The sequence below is a fragment of the Oncorhynchus masou genome, chromosome 24 (genome assembly GCF_036934945.1).
Source record: "Oncorhynchus masou masou isolate Uvic2021 chromosome 24, UVic_Omas_1.1, whole genome shotgun sequence".
NCBI classification, from domain to species: domain Eukaryota; kingdom Metazoa; phylum Chordata; class Actinopteri; order Salmoniformes; family Salmonidae; genus Oncorhynchus; species Oncorhynchus masou.
Window position 1 is genome coordinate 55,975,445 of NC_088235.1, and position 20,007 is coordinate 55,995,451.

Sequence of the window (20,007 nt, forward strand, 5' to 3'; positions counted from 1 at the left end):
GCTCCGCACAGTGGGCTTCTTCAAACAGGACCACAGAGAACTGAGCTTCAACTGGGAGAGAGACACAGAGAACTGAGCTTCAACTGGGAGAGAGACACAGAGAACTGAGCTTCAACTGGGAGAGAGACACAGGGATCTAGACACTGCTAAATGAAAACAACGCACGTGCCTGCCTAAACAACCAAGCGCCCGCCTACACACACACACACACACACACACCCGCCTACACACACACACACACCCGCCTACACACACACACACACACACTCACGTGCCCGCCTACACACACACACACACACACACACACGCTCACGTGCCCGCCTAAACACACACGCACGTGCCTGCCTAAACACACACGCACGTGCCCGCCTACACACACACACACACGCACCCGCCTACACACACACGCACGTGCCCGCCACACACACACACACACACACGCACGTGCCCGCCTACACACACACACACACACGCACCCGCCTACACACACACGTGCCCGCCTACACACACACACACACACACACACACACGCACACGCACACGCACACGCACGTGCCCGCCTACACACACACACACGCGCACGTGCCCGCCTACACACACACGCGCGCACGTGCCCGCCTACAGACACACACACGCACGTGCCTGCCAACACACACACACGCGCCCGCCAACACACACACACACTCGCGCCGGCCAACACACACACACTCGCGCCCGCCAACACACACACGCGCCCGCCAACACACACACGTGCCCGCCAACACACACACGCGCCCGCCAACACACACACGCGCCCGCCAACACACACACGCGCCCGCCACACACACACACACACACGTGCCCGCCTATACACACACACACACACACACACACACACACACACACACACACACACACACACACACACACACAGGTGCCCGCCGACACACACACACACGTGCCCGCCAACACACACACACACGTGCCCGCCTACACACACACACGTGCCCGCCTACACACACACACGTGCCCGCCTACACACACACACGTGCCCGCCTACACACACACACGTGCCCGCCTACACACACACGTGCCTGCCTACACACACACGTGCCTGCCTACACACACGCACCTAAACACACACGCACCTAAACACACACACGTGCATGCCCACACACATGCGCCCGCCCACACACACACTCACACACCCCAGGGTTCCAAACTGCTACAATTAGTTACATTATGCGACACTGACTTGGCTGTGTGAGTTACATTTTAAATTTGTCGCATCAATGTGACTTGCAAATTCTAGTTGGTCACCTCACTCAAAACCTCTTTTTTGGGAAGCTAAAAGCCTGATTTGGTCAAACAGTCAAACAGTATGCCTAGGGTTGCACATTTTGGGTAATATTCATTCCACTGGAAATTAACAGGAATATATGCAAATTAATATTAATACCATTTAAATGTAGATGTTTTTTGCATTAGATATATTTACCATATCATATGGAGACAGAAACAAACCTTTTATCTTTTACCTTATCATAATTATGAAATCCTGCCAATATAAATTAAGAATTGAACTTTAATTAAAATGAGTTGACTGTTCACATGGGATGATTTCACTGAACAACAAAAGGGAATATTGAATGATCCATCGCATCTCCCAAAAACGTTTTCAACATACAGTACTGGGCAAATGTTTTAGGCACAAATGCCGTAAAGTAAGAAAGCTTTCAAAAATAAACATGTTAATAGTTTACATTTATCAATTAACAAAATGCAAAGTGACCACCCTTTGCCTTCAAAACAGCATCAATTCTTCTAGGTACACTTGTACACAGTTTGAAGGACCTCAGCAGGTAGGCTGGCCCAAACTTCTTGGAGAACAAACCACAGTTCTTCTGTGGATTTAGGCAGCCTCAGGAACCATCACTTCCAGGCCTCCTTGATCTTCTTTACACTGAAGATCGTTCTTAATGACTTTCACTGTATGTTTGGGGTTGTTGTCATTCTGCAGAATAAATTCTGGGGCAATCAGATGCCTCCCTGATAGTATTGCATGATGGATAAGTATCTGCCTGTACTTGTCAGCATTGAGGCGACCATTCATTTTGACCAAATCCCCAAATCCATTTGCAGACATGCAGCCCCAAACATGCAAAGAACCTCCACCATGCTTCACTGTTGCCTGAAGAGACTCATTCGTGTACTGCTCTCTAGCCCTTCGGCAAATAAACTGCCTTTCTGCTACAGCCAAAAATGTCAAATTTTGACTCATCAGTCCAGAGCACCTGCTGCCATTTTTCTGCATCCCAGTTCCTGTGTTTTCGTGCATAGTTGAGTCGCTTGGCCTTGTTTCCATGTCGGAGGATGGCTTTTTGGCCGCAAGTCTTCCATGAAGGCCACTTCTGACCAGACTTCGCCGGACAGTAGATGGGTGTACCAGGGTCCCACTGTTTTCTGCCAATTCTGTGCTGATGGCACAGCTGGACATCTTCCGATTGCAATGGGAAGTAAGCATGATGTGTCTTTCATCTGATGCAGATGAGTTTCCTTGGCCGACCACTGCATCTACGGTTCTCAACGTTGCCCGTTTCTTTGTGCTTCTTCAAAAGAGCTTGGACAGTACATCTGGAAACCCCTGTCTGCCTTAATCTGCCTCGGAGAGACCCTGCTTATGCAGTATAACTACCTTATGTCTTGTTGCTGTGCTCATTCTTGCCATGGTGTATGACTTCTGACAGTAAACTGCATTCAGCAACCTCACCTTGTTAGCAGAGTTTGGCTGCTCCTCATCCAGTTTTATTCCTCCAAAACAGCTGATTCTGTTTCAGTTAATGATTGTGTTTCAACCTACATATTGAATTGATGATCATTAGCACTTGTTTGGTATAATTGTTTAATCATACACCTGACATAGTGCAAGTGCACCTAGAAGTATTGATGCTGTTTTGAAGGCAAAGGGAGGTCACACCAAATATTGATTAGATTTTTCTTCTGTTCACTCACTTTGCATTTTGTTAATTGATAAATAAAATCTATTAATAATATGTCTATTTTTGAAAGCATTCTTACTTTACAGCATTTTTTCACACCTGCTTAAAACTTTTGCACAGTACTGTACATCTGTAAAATTATAGTCTAGATATTAAAGCTTTGGTTGTATTCCTCTCAGGCTTCCATGTCTTCTCCCTGGACCTCCTCAATGTCCACCTCTAAAACACCAGACTCTGAGGCCTCATCTTTATTGTCATTTTCCAACCTTGTTGAGGATGGATTGTTGTCAGGCTCAAAAAGCCCAACATTTGCCCAGTTGGCCACCAATGTTACAACCCTTATATTAGTCAGCCTGTCGCATGCTTTGGTGTGTGTGTTCCCAAACAAGGACCAGTTGCTCTCTGAGGCGGTTGATATTGGTGGGATTTGGAGGATGACGGAGGCAACAGGGGAAAGAGCCTCAGATCCACAAAGTCCCTTCCACCAGGTAGCTGATGAGATATGTTGGCATGACTGCCATTTTGCATCTCCATCCCAAAGCCCTTGCTTGGAAGTGTACTTCGCCAGAATGCCAAGAACCTTGCCCTCATCCAGGCCAAGGTGGAGAGACATGATAGTGATGACACCATAGGCCTCGTTGATCTCTGCACCAGACAGGATGCTCTTGCCAGCATACTTGGGGTCCAACATTTACGCCGTGGCGTGTATGGGCTTCAGGCAGAAATCTCCATGCTTTTTGATGTATTTCAGAACAGCAGTTTCCTTTACTTGGAACAACAGTGAAGTTGGCAGGGTAGTACAGATTTCTTATCTTACATCTGCAAGCAGTCTGAACATCAGACAAGATGGCATTGTCTCCCTCAATCCGTGCAAGGGCTACTGCTATAGGTTTCAGGAGGTTCAGGCTGCTTACCACTCTCTCCCAAAATACATCATCCTGGAGGGTCCTCTTGATGGGGCTGCCAATATAGACACACTGGCTTTGAGCATGTCATTAGTAAAGATTGAAAAATGTAAGGGGCTTAGACAGCTGCCCTGGAGAATTATTGATGCCCTGGAGAGGCTTCCATTAAAGAACACCCTTTGTGTTCTATTTGAAAGGTAACTCTTTATCCACAATATAGCAGGGTGTGTGAAGCCATAGCACAGCAGACTATGGTCTAACAGCAGACTATTGTCGATAATGTCAAAAGCTGCACTGAAGTCCAAGAAAACAGCACACCCCAATCTTTTTATCATCAGTTTATCTCAGCCAATCATCAGTCATTTGTGTAAGTGCTGTGCTTGTTGAATCTCCTTCAACACCGAAAGTCAGTTAATTTGTTTACTTTAAAATAGCATTGTATCTGGTCAAACAATTTTCCCCCAAAGTTTTCTAAGGGTTGGTAACAGGATGATTGGTCGCCTATTTGAGCCAGTAAAGGGGGCTTTACTATTCTAAGGTAGTGGAATTACTTTTGCTTCCCTCCAGGCCTGAGGGAACACACTTTCTCGTAGGCTTAGATTGAAGATATGGCAAATAGGAGTGGCAATTTAGCAATCTAGCCAATGTGCTTCAAACACTGGTTTACACATCAAAATGACTTGAATCATGCAATCCTGCTTAATTTTTTTCCGTAATCATACCATCTCCGTAGTCTATTTTTCTCAATAAAGCACTGTGAATTATTGTATAAGATGATAATTAATGTAATTGAATTAACTAATTTGTTCTATTGCGTGCCACCGCAACAACATTGTGGTGCGACCAAATCATAGGCTGGTGCAACCAATTGAAAAAGTTACTGGCACTAGTGTCACCAGGGGGAAAAGAAAACATTAGTCTAGAGACCCACCGACCTACAAATCGATACTTGGAGTCAAAATATCGATATAATGCCGTCCAAAATAATAGAGCAATATGTAACTGTAACGATTATTTCACCCATCACTATACATTTGTCATCATGTTTGTTCTTGCTGACAGAAGTGATGAGGTGATGCCATTGCTCACACAAGGGATTTTTATCACATACACGATTGAGAGCATTGAGACTGATGTACTTCACACAACCACCTCCAATACGGACGTTTATTTTAGTTGTATGGAAGGCCGACCCCACAGTTTTCTTTCTTTTAAAAACTGTATCAAGATACACATTTTTGAATCAAGAAAAATGTGCATCAATAAGGATAGAAGCATGCGGCTTCAGGAGACAACCCATTTTCAGAGACCCATTATACTGCTAAGGCAGACAACACAAGCCACTCACTCAAGCATCAAATCTCTTTGGGGGAGCTTGAGCAGAGGTGAGTATTCTTATGGACCTCACCCCTTTTTCGCCAGACTGCAATTCACCAAGGTAAGCGCCGGAATTACATGATTATAGTCAATCGTCACTTAAGAGGGTGAAAATAGGAAATGTGAAGTATTTACTTTTAAGGGCTGGTCAGAGCGTTTCTAGGTCTACTAAGCCTAGGTCTATAGTTACAGACCCATGACGTAATGAGCCCACAACAACAAAACAACACAAACAAATAACAATTACATATCATCTTAAACTCTATATCTTCACCTAGATATATTGGGTATTTTAGTCTCTCTTGGCCACAGACCCGGCAAGTCCAGGCAGGCAGAGGCAGTGTAATCAGGTAGGGAGGGAATGGGGATTAATAAAGATAGATCCAGCCGTTGCGTGTTCTCTGGCTCTGGGTAGATAAAAGCAATTAGGGAGTCGGAGCACATCAAAGATGAAGGGACTGTTGTTTTTTATCATGACAGAGGGCTGTTTATCTTCCCCACAGTGGACAGCATGCTAATATCAGACTGCTGCCGACCTTGCTACAAAACGTCTGGACTCTCTGTCTCCCTCGGTCTCTCTCAAACACGCAGACGCAGGCACACACACACACACAGGCACCCAGACCCCTTCCCGGCACAGCGGGAGACGGGAGAGAGAGGACAGTCAGTCAGTAATGATAAAGTAGAGAAAAAGCCATCAAATCAAATGAGTGATACCTCATTGAATGCTACAACTGAGCATCTCCATAATTCTATAAGCCTTTAATGTATTTTCCCTCGCAACAGCAGGGCACTTTGACATCCAAATCACTACTAAAATTACCTAGAAAAAAAGCATAGGGAAAGTGACTCAACAAACTTAGTTGAACTGTACTTGTGCATATTCCATTCTATTCATCCTTGGGTGCAGAGGGCACTCTATTGTGTATCTGCTATGCCGTGAAACACAAGCCTTGACACAGAGAAAAACACTACAAATAGATTTACCAGAACATTAATAGTACAAACAGTACACTGTGCAGATTAAAGGCACATTAATTAGGACCATTAAATTTAATGTTTCCCATCAATGAGTACTAAAATTTTATTAAAGGCTAATTCAACAATAATAGGCCTACGCAGGGTGTTTGTTGTTAAATGGTGTATGGGTCAAGGAAGCTAACGACTATACTAAACCATGAATACTAATAGCTAGCTTTAGTACAGATTAGCTGTGTAATAAAATAACACCTTATGGACTTTGTGAAAACAGATTAAAAAAATAAAAAGTATTTTAACAGGGATGCACACAAAGCTTAACTTTTTCCACTAGTGCCACTACCACCACCAACTCTTTAAGTTCATGGCACCAGCACGATATGGTCACACACATTTTTCACAATAATGTCTTGACCTGTGTCCTTTATTAATGTACATTAATTCCATACAGAACCAGGCTAATAATGACCATCTTTTACATTTGCCTGGCAAGGGCATGAGAATTTAAAAGACGGTCATTATTAGCCAACTAAAAGCTACTGGCCTGAATGAAAAGAATACTGATGATGCGCGTATCATTTAAATGTTTTCTTTCATTTGTGGGCCGAGCAAGTAGCCAAAATGACCTACCCTCCATTACATTTTACCTTGACAATATCATATTTACATTGATTGTTTGGATAAATAAAACCTTTGCGCAATCTCCATAGAGATGTTATTGTTAAGATTTTTGAACGGTCACTCTGCAGTTTGTAGGGCTCTATAAAATCAGTTTTATCTTTGGATTAATTCTGCTTTCATTGTAAAAACAAATCCTTGATTCTTGTTTTTTCAGATTTTCACTCAAAATCCTACTGCTATAGAAAAAAAAGTCCACAACAATGCTTAAACCACATCAGGAGACCACTGGGAAAAATGAAAACATTTTTTGGAGGAAGGTGTAGTTGCCCTTTAATTCAAAAGCACACCTAGCAAGATACCTTTGTTTGGCTGGCGATTGATAGAAATCATCATGATATTCTGCAGGTAGGCCTACTTTGCAGTCAACATTGAATTGGGACGTTTTTGGGCGGAAAGCCTTAAGAAATGTTCATTCAAACAGCACATGATAACTGAATTGCACATCGTAAAGATTCAACCAAGACTTCAGAAAAAAACTTTTGGAATAGCTGGTTTGCATAGACATTGCTGTTATGAATAAATCTTGATTATAAAAAAAGTTACTTGTTAACCAAAAACTAAACTGACCAGCTACCTTTATTTCACTGGCACCTTAGCGACCAACTAAAAATTGGTGTCGTTTTGGTTGCAGTTTTCAGCCCTGCACACCAACACACACACAGAAAACACAGTCTCTGACCTCTTCTTGCCGTGGAGACGTCCTCGTGTGCTGTCCGTGTGTCTGTCCCTCCTGTTGGTTGTGTCGGTTTCAGAAAGCCTTCAGAAAGGACAAAGAGAGGGAAACAGTTCAAGGTCAGGGAGATGACAGTTCTTCTAGGTAAGGAGAAACCACCATCGTAAATATTGGCTTTAGCCAGGCATGTATCTGGGCCATGGAGGGCTGCCTCAGAACTGGCATTCAATGCAAACACACAAAAACACCCACATGGAAGTTTATGAAAGAGAGAGTCAGGGAGAGAGGGAGAGAGGAAGAGCATTGGGTTAGCATTTGTTTACCTCTAGCCCACCAGGAAGCCAGGAATATCATGACTGACTTGATCAAAGTACTGTGTACTAGGAATGTGTTTTCTCAATCCTCTCGTTTATCTAGCACTGCACTTACACAACTGATTCAACTAATCGCCAAGGTCTAGAAAACAAATACTGTCTACTGTCTGGTAGTCCTCAAGAATGGAGGCTGCTATACTGCATGCAGACACAAGGCGCACACACACAAACAGATCAGGTAAGTTAGGGGAATGGGTGGTTCTCCGAAAAAGACCAACAAAGGGAAATATGGTGAAGGGCTGAAGACTTTTGTTAAGCAACAGGAGGGGAGAGAGTGGTGCGTGTGAGTGTGTGTGCAAACTGGTTTGAGTTGCTTCAGCCTGAATATTTTCCAGGTGATCATGTGAAACGTGCATTCTGTCTAGGGGTTTCATCAGTGCTCTACCATGCGACTCCTCCCTTTTGTGTGTGTGTGTGTGTGTGTGTGTGTGTGTGTGTGTGTGTGTGTGTGTGTGTGTGTGTGTGTGTGAGAGAGAAATAAAAATAAAAAAGCGAGATGGAGAGAGAGAGAAAACAACAGTAAGGTAGAGTGACAGTACAGAAGGTGGCTCCGTTGTTCTCCACCACCCAGAATCTCCTTTTAATGTTTCATGGAGCTCAGAGAGACAGCAGCCATCTCCTCTGTGGAGGGGAGAACAGAGCAAAAGGACTGACACACAAACTTGTTCATCTAAAACCACACAAACAAATCTTACACAAGACCTTAGTTAACAGGAATTCATAGACAAACACACGGTCACATGCTGAGTATGTGCGGTATGTCAGAGTCGCCCAGTAGAAGCTGTGCTCCTGCCTCCAGTGGCTATCCTACTATTGATAGTGCAGCTCAAACAAACCCCGGCTATCAGAGCTGGCTGCTCACCAGGATGAACACAGAGGACTGTGGCTATGGCCAATTCTAACTCATTCTAACGCACAGCCTCCAACTACCACTTAGAAGAAGAAAGAACAACCTCACTGGTTTCAGAGTCTGACCCTCCTCTTCCTACCTCTTTCTTCCTCATGATGAGGCCCATTCTTCTTCCCTCCCATCACTCAATACTCCCTCCCATTTTGCTTCCCTCAACCCATCTCACAACCCCCCTCTCCTCCATGCCCCAGAAATGAGGCGAAGGAGTCTATTATCTATTCAGCCATAAGGCCAATAATTGATTGGCTAACGGGACACACACACACACACACAAAGACCTACACAAACTCAGAAACTCTCTCTCACACACACAGACACACAAAGAGCACATCACTGCAGACAAACAGCATGGTGCTTCACAAAGCCAGACTCAAAGAGCATGGGAAGCGTGTTTTCATTGACTTGCCAGGATCGCACCCACCCACCCGCGCACAACCAGTGGCCTTTCCAAGGGGGAATGGGAGTTGGCTGTATATCGAACGTGCCGCCTGCTTAGCGCAGCAGGAAGGCATGGAGGGACCACAGGATGCTGCCAGAGCTCATTGCAAAGCGGCAGCGGCAGAGATTAGAAAATTATATTATTTATTGGGCCATGTTCAGAGAAAGAGCAATGGCAGAAATGTCCTTTAAAGCTGAAATAAGTAACTTTTTGGGTGACCCTACCGTATTCACATAGAAATTGTTGTCTAAGAAGTGGTGGATCTGTTCTCGGCGCGCTATTTCCATGGTTTACATACTTAAGTTTTGTTTTTCCGTCTTTTACTTTCGGTTTTGTACACAAGCTTCATATTGCTGAAAATATAATCTTTTGGGTTATTGAAAATATATTTTAGCAGTTTAGTAAAATTACTCCCTACACTTGCTTGTTTTGTCCCAAACTGAATTTAGGCAAACTATTAGAAATTTAGCAACCAGGAAATGGCAGAACGATTTCTACATATTGTACCTTTAAAGATGTAGCCGTCTCATTGACATTTCATTAGCCAGAGCGCTGTTTCCAACTTAGTACATGGGCTTGTTGGTGCTGGCTCATAGGAGAGCAGGGGAGTCAACAGAACAGAGATGCCAATCAAACCTTGGCGCAGAGAGAGGGAGGGAGAGCGAGCGCGACACACACACACAAAGACGTCTTAATTACCCTCTACATGCACACACACACCATCACACAGTAGGAGTATGACAGACAGGGAGAGAAGAGAGGAGACGGGGAGGGTGTGAGCAAAAGAGTCAGGAGGGGAAGGGGGTGCGCAAGAGAGAGGGGAGATCACTGCAAGATGGTGCCGACAGAGATAGTTTCCTAAGGACTAAAAGCGAGGGGACTATGGAGTACTTTGTTTTTTTAATGTATTATTTCTTACATACTACCCCAGAAAATCTTAAGTTTTATTACATACAGCTGGGACGAACTATTAGATATAAGAGCGACGTCAACTTACCAACATTACGACCAGGAATACGACTTTCCCGAAGTGGATCCTGTATCTGGACCACCACCCAGGACAATGGATCTAATCCCAGAAGCCGACCCAAAACAACGGCGCCGCAGAAGGGGCAGATGGAGCGGCCTTCTGGTCAGGCTCCGTAGACGTGCACATCGCCCACCACTCCTGAGTATACTACTTGCCAACATCCAGTCTCTTGACAACAAGGTAGACAAAATTCGAGCAAGGGTTGCCTTCCTAAGAGACGACAGATTGTAACAGTCCATTTCACGGAAACATGGCTCTATCGGGATATATATTTTTTTTACCTTAATTTAACTAGCCAAGTCAGTTAAGAACCCATTCTTATTTTCAATGACAGCCTAGGAACAGTGGTGTAATCAAGCGCGAAAGAGATTAACACCTCTGGGAAGAGGAAGGGCTGGAAAGTGTGCTTCATGATTAAGGACTCATGGTGTAATCATATCAACATACAGGAACTCAACTCCTTCTGCTCACCCGACCTCGAATTCCTTACAATCAAACCTCCCAAGAGAATTATCGTCAGTTATCGCCACAGCTATGTACATTCCCCCTCAAGCAGACACCAAGACGGCCCTCAAGGAACTTTACTTGCCTCTATGTAAACTGGAAACCATATATCCTGAGGCTGCAGTTATTGTAGCTGGGGATTTTAACGACGCAAATGTGAGAACAAATTCTATCAGCATATGGATTGCACTAAGCGCGGCGGGTGGGGGGGGAATACACTCGATCACTGCTACTCTAACTTCCGCCATGCATACAAAGACCTCCCCCGTCCTCCCTTCGGCAAATCCAACCATGACGCCATCTTTCTCCTACCTTCTTATAGGCCTATCCCATCTGGACAAGAGGAATACCTATGTAAGAATGCTGTTCATTGACTACAGCTCAGCATTCAACACCGTAGTACCCTACAAGCTCATCATCAAGCTGGAGGCCCTGGGTATCAACCCCGCACTGAGCAATTGGGTCCTGGACTTCCTGATGGGCCACCCCCAGGTGGTGAAAGTAGGAAACATCTTCACATCGCTGACCCTCAACACTGGGGCCCCACAAGGGTGCGTGCTCAGCCCCCTCCTATACTCCCTGTACTCCCAGCACTCGGAGTGTGGTGTCAGGAAAACTCTCTCTCACTCAATGTCAACAAAAACAAAGGAGATGATCGTTGATTTCAGGAAACAGCAGAGGAGGCATCCCCCTATCCACATCGAAGGAACAGCAGCGGAGAAGGTGGAAAGTTAAGTTCCTTGGCGTACACATTACATACAAACTGAAATGGTCCACCCACACATACAGCTAGGTGAAGGAGGCGCAAAAGCTGAGGCTGAAGAAATTTTACAGATGCACAACCGAGAGCATCCGGTCAGGCTGTATCACAGCCTGGCACGGCAACTGCCCCTCCCTCAATTGCAAGGCTCTCCAGAGGGTTGTGCGGTCTGCACAACGCATCACCGGGGCAAATTACCTGCATTCCATGACACCTACAGCACCCAATGTCACAGGAAGGCCAAAAAGATAATCAAGGACAACAACCACCTGAGCCTCTGCCTGTTCACACCTCTACTATCCAGAAGGCGAGGTCAGTACAGGTGCATCAACGTTGGGACCGAGAAATTGAAAAACAGCTTCTATCTCAAGTACATCAGACTGCTAAACAGCAATCCCTAACTCAGAGAGGCTGCTGCCTACATTGAGACCCAATCACTAGCCACTTTAATAAATGGATCACGAGTCACTTTATACAATGCCTCTTTAATAATGTTTACATATCTTACATTACTCAGATGTATATACTGTATCTTATACCATCTATTGCACCTTGCCTATGCCGCTCATCTATATCTTTATATGTACATATTCTCATTCACCCCTTTAGATTTGTGTGTATTTGGTAGTAGCTGGGGAATTGCTAGATTACTTGTTAGATATTACTGCACTGTCGGAACTAGAAGCACAAGCATTTCGCTACACTCGCATTAACATCTGCTAACCATGAGTATGTGACCAATATAATGTGATTTGACAGCTAAAGATGAGGAAAGAAAAGAGGGAGAAAGCTATAGTAGGGGGAATGAGTGAGAAAGAGATGCGAGACAGGAACAGCGGGAGAGAAGGAGGGGGCGAGAGAGAGAGTTCAATTCTATCCATTTTCTAAAGACTATGGGCCAACATGTCTACAGTCTGGTGTTGTTGGCTAAAAGCCCTCTATTAGTAGCCTGGTCTGGGAGGGAATAGGAGCAAAACATGTAGCACCAGTCCACAGCGCTGCCCTCTGATAGGAATCATCAGGGGGAGATGACATGTGAGAAATCTGCTCAGACCCCTTGAGGTTGGACTGAATCAGCCTTTCAGAGGCACTTTATCACACACTACTATATATATACACTACACACTACTATATATATACACTACACACTACTATATATATATACTACACACTACTATATATATATACTACACACTACTATATATATACTACACACTACTATATAGAGGGGACTGGGAGGAGGAGATGAGAGAGAGAGAGAGAGAGAGCTAGAACACGGACTCTTTTAAAGGGAAACCATGTTCTGATCTTAGGTCTGCATCTGTAGCCACGAAGAAACCATTCAGTAAGTTCACAATGTACAGTAGATGTATAGAGCTGAAGGTGGAATAATTATCTGCAACTTCAACCAATACAAGAGTCAAAAGTCCATTTGAAAAATGCTTATAATCGCTTCAGCAAAATATAGGAGTTTTGTATTTGTGTATCCATTCTGTCAAATAGACGAGTTCCCCCTAAAGACCGTGCCGCTAGTCCAGCTGCACTACAAATCTTCTGAGGGAGCGCTAAACCACACATCCCTGAGTAAGCACTCTACAGAAATAGCCTCACTGTTACAAAACATCCTGTTCTACTAGCCAAGTACAATAAGAAAATGGGTAATTTATGAAAGCTGGCAAACATGCTCTAACTACTAACTAGTACCTACTGTACAATATCAACCCTCTGCCTTCCCCGAATTCAGACTGATGAAATGATGAGGAACATCGGAGAATATAGGCCGACTAAATCCACATTTCAAACGGGGAATTAGGCAAAGGTGAAATACTGGATGGCTGGAGCTGAATACGTGGAATGGTATCAAACCATGTGTTTGATGCCGTTCCAGACGTTAATTTGAGCCGTCCTCCCGTCAGCAGCCTCAACTGGTCAAATGACGTCTTTAGGCATGTTCCCATTTGTTATTTATTGAGGGTAGTTGTAAATAGAGCATCATAGGCTAGATGAAAAAAGAGGGGGGGGGGGGCTCATTCAACTGTGGTGCAGTCAGTTTTGTGTTTTGTTCAGATGTTATGCCTTCGCTGAGACTTTTACATTTGTTGAGCCTTTGACCCAAGACAGAATAGAAAGGAGGGCAGAGGGTAGAATGAGGGAGGAAGGCAATGATGACAAAAAGGGAGCATTACAAGAACAGAGCAGAAGACCCATCAGTCAAAAATGAGGAACAGGAAAAGAGGATGTGTGCTTGCCGAATTTAAGCATAAAGACAGATGTTGAAAAAAGAAACTACATGAGTCACTTTCTTGCTAGGCTGCTCTGGAAGTGCCTCAGAGCGGTACATTTACACATTACGCATAGCCACTTAAAACAGCTGGACACCAATTGAGGCAATCCTGGTTTAAATGGCTCGGCTCTGGGGGGCGAAACAACTATATTCTCCCTTAACCTCCTACCTCCAGGTCACATAGGTCATTTAAAAAAACGTATGTGGTGTATCTGTATCAGATGTGCCGGAGGATAGAGTAGGATTGGTTTAAATGCAGTTTTAGCTTCAGAGAGGATAGATGACCATGGTGCTTGCCTACGGAGCTGTGAGGGGAACGGCACCGCAGGTACCTCCAGGCTCTGATCAGGCCCTACACCCAAGCAAGGGCACTGTGTTCATCCACCTCTGGCCTGCTCGCCTCCCTACCATTGAGGAAGTACAGTTCCCGCTCAGCCCAGTCAAAACTGTTCGCTGCTCTGGCCCCCCAATGGTGGAACAAACTCCCTCACGACGCCAGGACAGCGGAGTCAATCACCACCTTCCGGAGACACCTGAAACCCCACCTCTTCAAGGAATACCTAGGATAGGATAAGTAATCCTTCCCCCCCCCCCCCCCCCCTTAATGATTTAGATGCACTATTGTAAAGTGGCTGTTCCACTGGATGTCAGAAGGTGAATTCACCAATTTGTAAGTCGCTCTGGATAAGAGCGTCTGCTAAATGACTTAAATGTAAATGTAAATGTAATGCCGTTTTAGCTTCAGAGAGGATAGCTTGTGCTGCTGTACTGCCCCTGTGAGTGACTGAACTGTCTATAGCAGAGAGGCAGTATGATGTAGAAGGGGGTCCAGGGCTTTAAATGGCAGCCCCATGGAAGGAGCTGCTATGGAAGGAGCTGCCAGCCTTCACTATGTCTATTCAATTATAGAGGAGAGAGGGACGACACAAAGGAAAGACCCAGAGCTATATGTTCTGGCAGGCATCTGTAACCTCACTCGCCACAAGGATACAGAATCCCACTACGACAGAGGCACAGACAAATACCCACAACTTGCTGTATGCAGCAGATACACACTTGTCCAGCCTATTGCCACTCGGTTGTCTTAATATGCTCTCATCACTACACCCTTGCTTCCACACCGTCACCAGACACCATCAAGTAGTCCTCTCAACAATGGGTGACCTCTGAACTCCTGACCCCAGGGTCATCCTTTATTGACTGTCGTCAGTCCATCCCCTCCCCCTATACAGCCCCAATGCCCCATTATCTCATGATCCCCACCCCTTCTATACAGCCCCCATGGTCCCTCTTCTTAAAGGCCAAACCTGACACCCATACAACATCCCAAATTACATCCCCTGTTCTCCCTCACACACCACTCTAGCACTGGCACAAACACTAGCACACACACACACGTACAGACAGAGACCGACACCTCGTCAAGGCATTTATCGACATTTCAAAGAAAATATACTCCCATCCTCCTCGTAAGTATTTATAGCCACATGTGTGCACATTCAATTAGGCCCAGCATCTGTGATTCCGAGTACACTTACTGAGAAAAAGACGAGCAAACCGGTGAGTCTCCTCATATAGAGGACGTGAGAGAGGAAAGGCCATGATAGCAGTAGTGGACCATGGGGTAGGGAGGGGGGGGGCGAGAGTGCCAGAAAACGCAGCTCATCGGGCCACAGGAAAGTTAACTTCTCCTCTCTCATGGCTTTGTGCCATTAAACCACATGGACTACTGGCTCCTACAGCTGAAGAAGCCCTTCAACGACTACTTCAACGCACAAACAGAGTCTGTTTAAGAGCATTCATAAGTGCCATGTTAAATGCTTTCTCTTCAGTTGCTACCGACGAGGGATATCTTCATGCTCTTCTGTTTTGGTGCACTCATCCACAGATGTCCCAAGGCATTGACTGAAATCCCTTAAGAAGCAGCACTACTAATCAATGGAGTAGTGCTGAGGGGCAGGGTGCGTCTGTGGTATTTAGTGACTACAGAGGAAGGGCCGGTGTCCAGAGGAAGGTATCCTCGGGAAGCTTTCTGTGTCAACACTGAGGGGTCAGAGAGCACAGCCCTGGCCGAGAGCAAGAGTGCACATCAAAGACAGTAATAACAACTGGCCACACACAACTCACTTAGAACACGGTCAACACATTCAGGCCTAGTGTTATTTCCACCGTTCACTAAATTACACCCTTTTGCTGATATTAGGGGGGGAAACAAGTCAATTCAATCAATCAATCAATGATTGAAACAATAACCCTTATTTCCTCAAGCATGCAGTAGCAGCAATAATTCTCAATGGTAGAGCAGAAGACACTAACAGTTCAGTCAAATCCTAACAAGCATCCTGGAGTGCTCTCCAAATGAACACTAATCCCAAAACCCCTTGAAACAACATGAGATTAAAAAAAAAAACATTTAAAAATCCAAAACCACAGGGCATGACAGTCTCATTTTCCCCTCTCACTCGGAGACAAAGGTACTCTTGAAGCAATTCTAAAAACGAGGGCATCACTATTGTGGCGTGTGTGTCGCTGAATGACAATGACAACGCTGGAGGATAGAGTCGGTGAGGGGTGGAATGTCACCCCCCCCCCCCCCTTTGGAAACAGCGGTATGTCTGAGGACCTGAGTACAGCTGTAGCAGAGAGACTAGTGATCTGATGAACGCAGCTATGACAGTCAGCCGCACACATCGCATGTGATAAAAGCACATCCGGTATCATTCAGACAGGTTACTTGCAACACACGCAGCAAATGAGTACCGCGCAGGCCTATATACAGCTTATTATAGCATGAGCACGCACACATGGTTCATACATGCAATGATAACATGAGCTCGCAACTCACAAGTCCTCGGTTTCCTGGCAGAGGCTCAAGCACACACATGCACAGCACACACTAAGCACACGCACAGTAAGATAGCGGCAAGAGCCAGGTCCTCTGGCAGCAGAGGTCATTTAGAGGAAAGATGAGACAGGGATCAGAGAGAGGGAGGGAGGGAGGGATAAATAATGATGGAAGGCACATCTGTTTGGCGACAGCGACATGGCCACTCAGGTGGAGCATCCAGCAGCTCTTGAGAAACCTGCCACTTCACACAGCCTCTGGCCCAACACACAGTCACACACGGCTATAAATCTTTGATGAATGATCACACATACACACACCTCCAGATCCCAGAATAGATGCAGGCAAACTTCACCTACCATAAAACAGAGATGGGTGTGACAAAAACAACTAATTTGGAGGTTTTGATCATAAAAAGATGACTTAGTCAAAACAAAAACAGATGCCCTCTGAGGAAAATATGTTCTGTTGTTGTATTATGGCGGTTTCTATTCCACATGCAATACTGTGCAAATGTCCTACATACAACTCAGTGAGACAAGGGCTGCTTTTATTTTTTATTTCACCTATATTTAACTAGACAAGTCAGTTAAGAACAAAATTGGGCCAACTGAGCGCCGCACTATTGGACTCCCAATCACAGCCGGTTGTGATACAGCCTGGAATCGAACCAGGGTCTGTAGTGACGCATCTAGCACAGAGATGCAGTGCCTTAGACCGCTGCGCCACTCAGGATTTCCCAAACCAATCCCACGTCTCCGCTGTGCTGACCTGAACTGGTCAACATTCCAATGGGAGGAAAAGACCGATAATGCTGACTGACGGCTTTTTTACTATAAATTGAGTATTGTTTGAGCCCTCACAGGGATGCTAGTCCCTTTGCAATTACCTTGACCTATTGAAAGTCTTACCCCCTCCTGCACAGTGTGGTTAATCTGAGTTTACCTCTCTGGGATAATCTGTCCTTATATGCACCGCCCCTAGGTCAACCCAAGGACACCAGCTCACTGGCTTAACATACATCAGAGTGGGGAAAGTGGCTATTCTGGCTACCATCAGACAGGCTGGAAGGACCATATGCTGATATCTAAAGCACTAGAATTATCAGTGACCGACCCTGTGGAGAGATCCAGAAATCACCTTTATTCTTATGTTTTATTTTACCTGGTTAGTCTTACTGAGAATAAAAGTCAATTTTGCAAGTGTGACCTGGCCAATAAAGGAACACACAAAGTTTCAAATAAGGCTGTGACAGGTCCTGAAATTTTTTATGACCGTTATCGGTCGGACAAATGGCCGCGGAGGCTTGCTCCAAATCCTCCCCAGGGTTGCTTTCCCTCAGTGACTATATGTATTTAATAATGACCAAACAAGGCCTTCCCGTGATAATCTCAGTTAATCTCAGTTAATGCTTAGACAGAAATAAAAAATAAAAAGAGAGCGAGAGAGACAGAGAAACATTTCTCAGATCTTCAGTAGTAGTGTTCCCGCTGCAGTCATTTAGCTGTGGTGCTGCACCACAGAAAAATAATTGCCACAACAGCAAAACAAATATGCAAAATGAACAAATATTTATGCCAAGGCGAACTTTGAAGACGCTGGAACAGCACACATTTACTTTTCACTGTAGATAAGACGAGTAGGCCAAATAAATAGAAGAATCAGACAAACCCATAGTAGAATAGTTGATCCATTTACCTAGTGGGCCTGTTGTGTTCTTCGCGAGAGAAGTAATACCACAGGTAGAGAAATATCTCAAGGATGATCAATGGAAACCAGATGCACTTGAGCTCTTCGAGTCTCATAGGAAAGGGTCTGAACACTTAACTAAATAAGGTATCTGTTTTTATTTTTTAATAAACTTGCAAAAAATGTATCATAACTTGTTTCACTTTGTCATTATGGGGTATTGTGTGCAGATTGATGAGGAAAAACATGTATTTAATCAATTTTAGAATAACATGCTGACCAGACTTTGTGTGCCGGAGTGTCTCAAAATAAATTTAGAAATACATGTTACTCAAGTATTGCACCTACACTGCTCGCCTGCGTTGCCAAGAGCTAAAATAGAACTCCTTTCTATTTCTGACGCAGATCGCACTGAAAGTCCTGCCTCTTCCATCTCCTCATTGGTTTATAGAAGCAGTGGTTATACCCACGCGGGTGACTGAAAGACTAACTGTTTTGCCGGTGGTCGTGGTAAAACTATGAAAGTGTAGATGCCAATCACCATATAAGTTCAAAGATGAAAACGGCTGGAAGGAGGAGAGATGACTAAAAACAATTCGGTTGGCAAGTTTTATGTGTGGATAAATTGTCAGAGTAGAGGACCTTGTTCATATCAGGTAAAATAACAACCTAATGTTTATATCCCAGGACAAATTAGCTAGAAAGTGCAAGCTAACAAGCAAAATTGCCATACATGTTTAATGCTTTTCGACCTGTCCCCAAATTAATGACATTGGTTCAGAGTTTGTTTTGATATTTTAACCTGCGTGTCGTGATTGCGTTTGGTGTAGGGGGACAAAATACATTTATGCACGAAAAATACATTTACATCCAAATGGTTTACCTGTGAAGTAGTGACCCGCAACATACACCAAATTTCCTGAAACTACTCACATTCAAGTTCCATGTGCCATAGGGAATTTCCAGAATCGAATATAGGCTGCAGAAATAGACTACATTGATTTAGTAGGCTATGCAAACTTTTACCAGACGCACTGGTTGACACTTTATATGGCCTGCGTATGGTCTAATTAACGAAAGCCTGAATTAATGTAATAATTAACAGCATTACCGAAATAAATAAGCCTACCTTTCCCTTTGTGCAGGCTGTGAATCCTTATACCGCGTTGTTGTCCTTCTAAACTGGGGATTTCACTCACGCAGCACCTGTTTCCACAATGGTGTTGTAGCCTATTCATTTTCATAACCTTTCTTTTTATTTCTACGGTTAGGCCTACTTTAGTCATTTTCGCGTGAGGTAGGCTATCCAGGGAAAGTAAACTTGGCAACGTGTCATATTCTCACATGGAGTAAGGGAATTATTTTTACTTAAAATGTTCCCGACCAGCAATGTAATTTTTCTGAATCGTGAGCCGACATACGGGTTGAAAGTATGTTTCATTCCACCCGCCAGCTGATTTCTTTGGCGGCTCACCCGCGGGGAAGCGTGGGTATCCGACCAAATGCAAGACTCGATTAATGATTAGCCCAATAGGGTAAATGCAGATAACTCCATGCTTCAACCTATTTATTTCTAGCCA

The 20,007-nt window shown here is 44.6% G+C and overlaps 1 protein-coding gene across 9 annotated transcripts in view; it reads right to left on the bottom strand.

Moving 5' to 3' along the window:
* LOC135512341 (zinc finger SWIM domain-containing protein 8-like) overlaps positions 1-20,007 on the bottom strand; it is a 212,671-nt gene that overhangs the window by 34,476 nt on the left and 158,188 nt on the right. For all 9 annotated transcript variants that reach the window (XM_064934265.1, XM_064934271.1, XM_064934266.1 and 6 more), the window contains one exon: positions 7,599-7,676. In XM_064934265.1, coding sequence (XP_064790337.1) covers positions 7,599-7,676 — 78 coding nt within the window. The remainder of the gene's footprint in view (positions 1-7,598; positions 7,677-20,007) is intronic.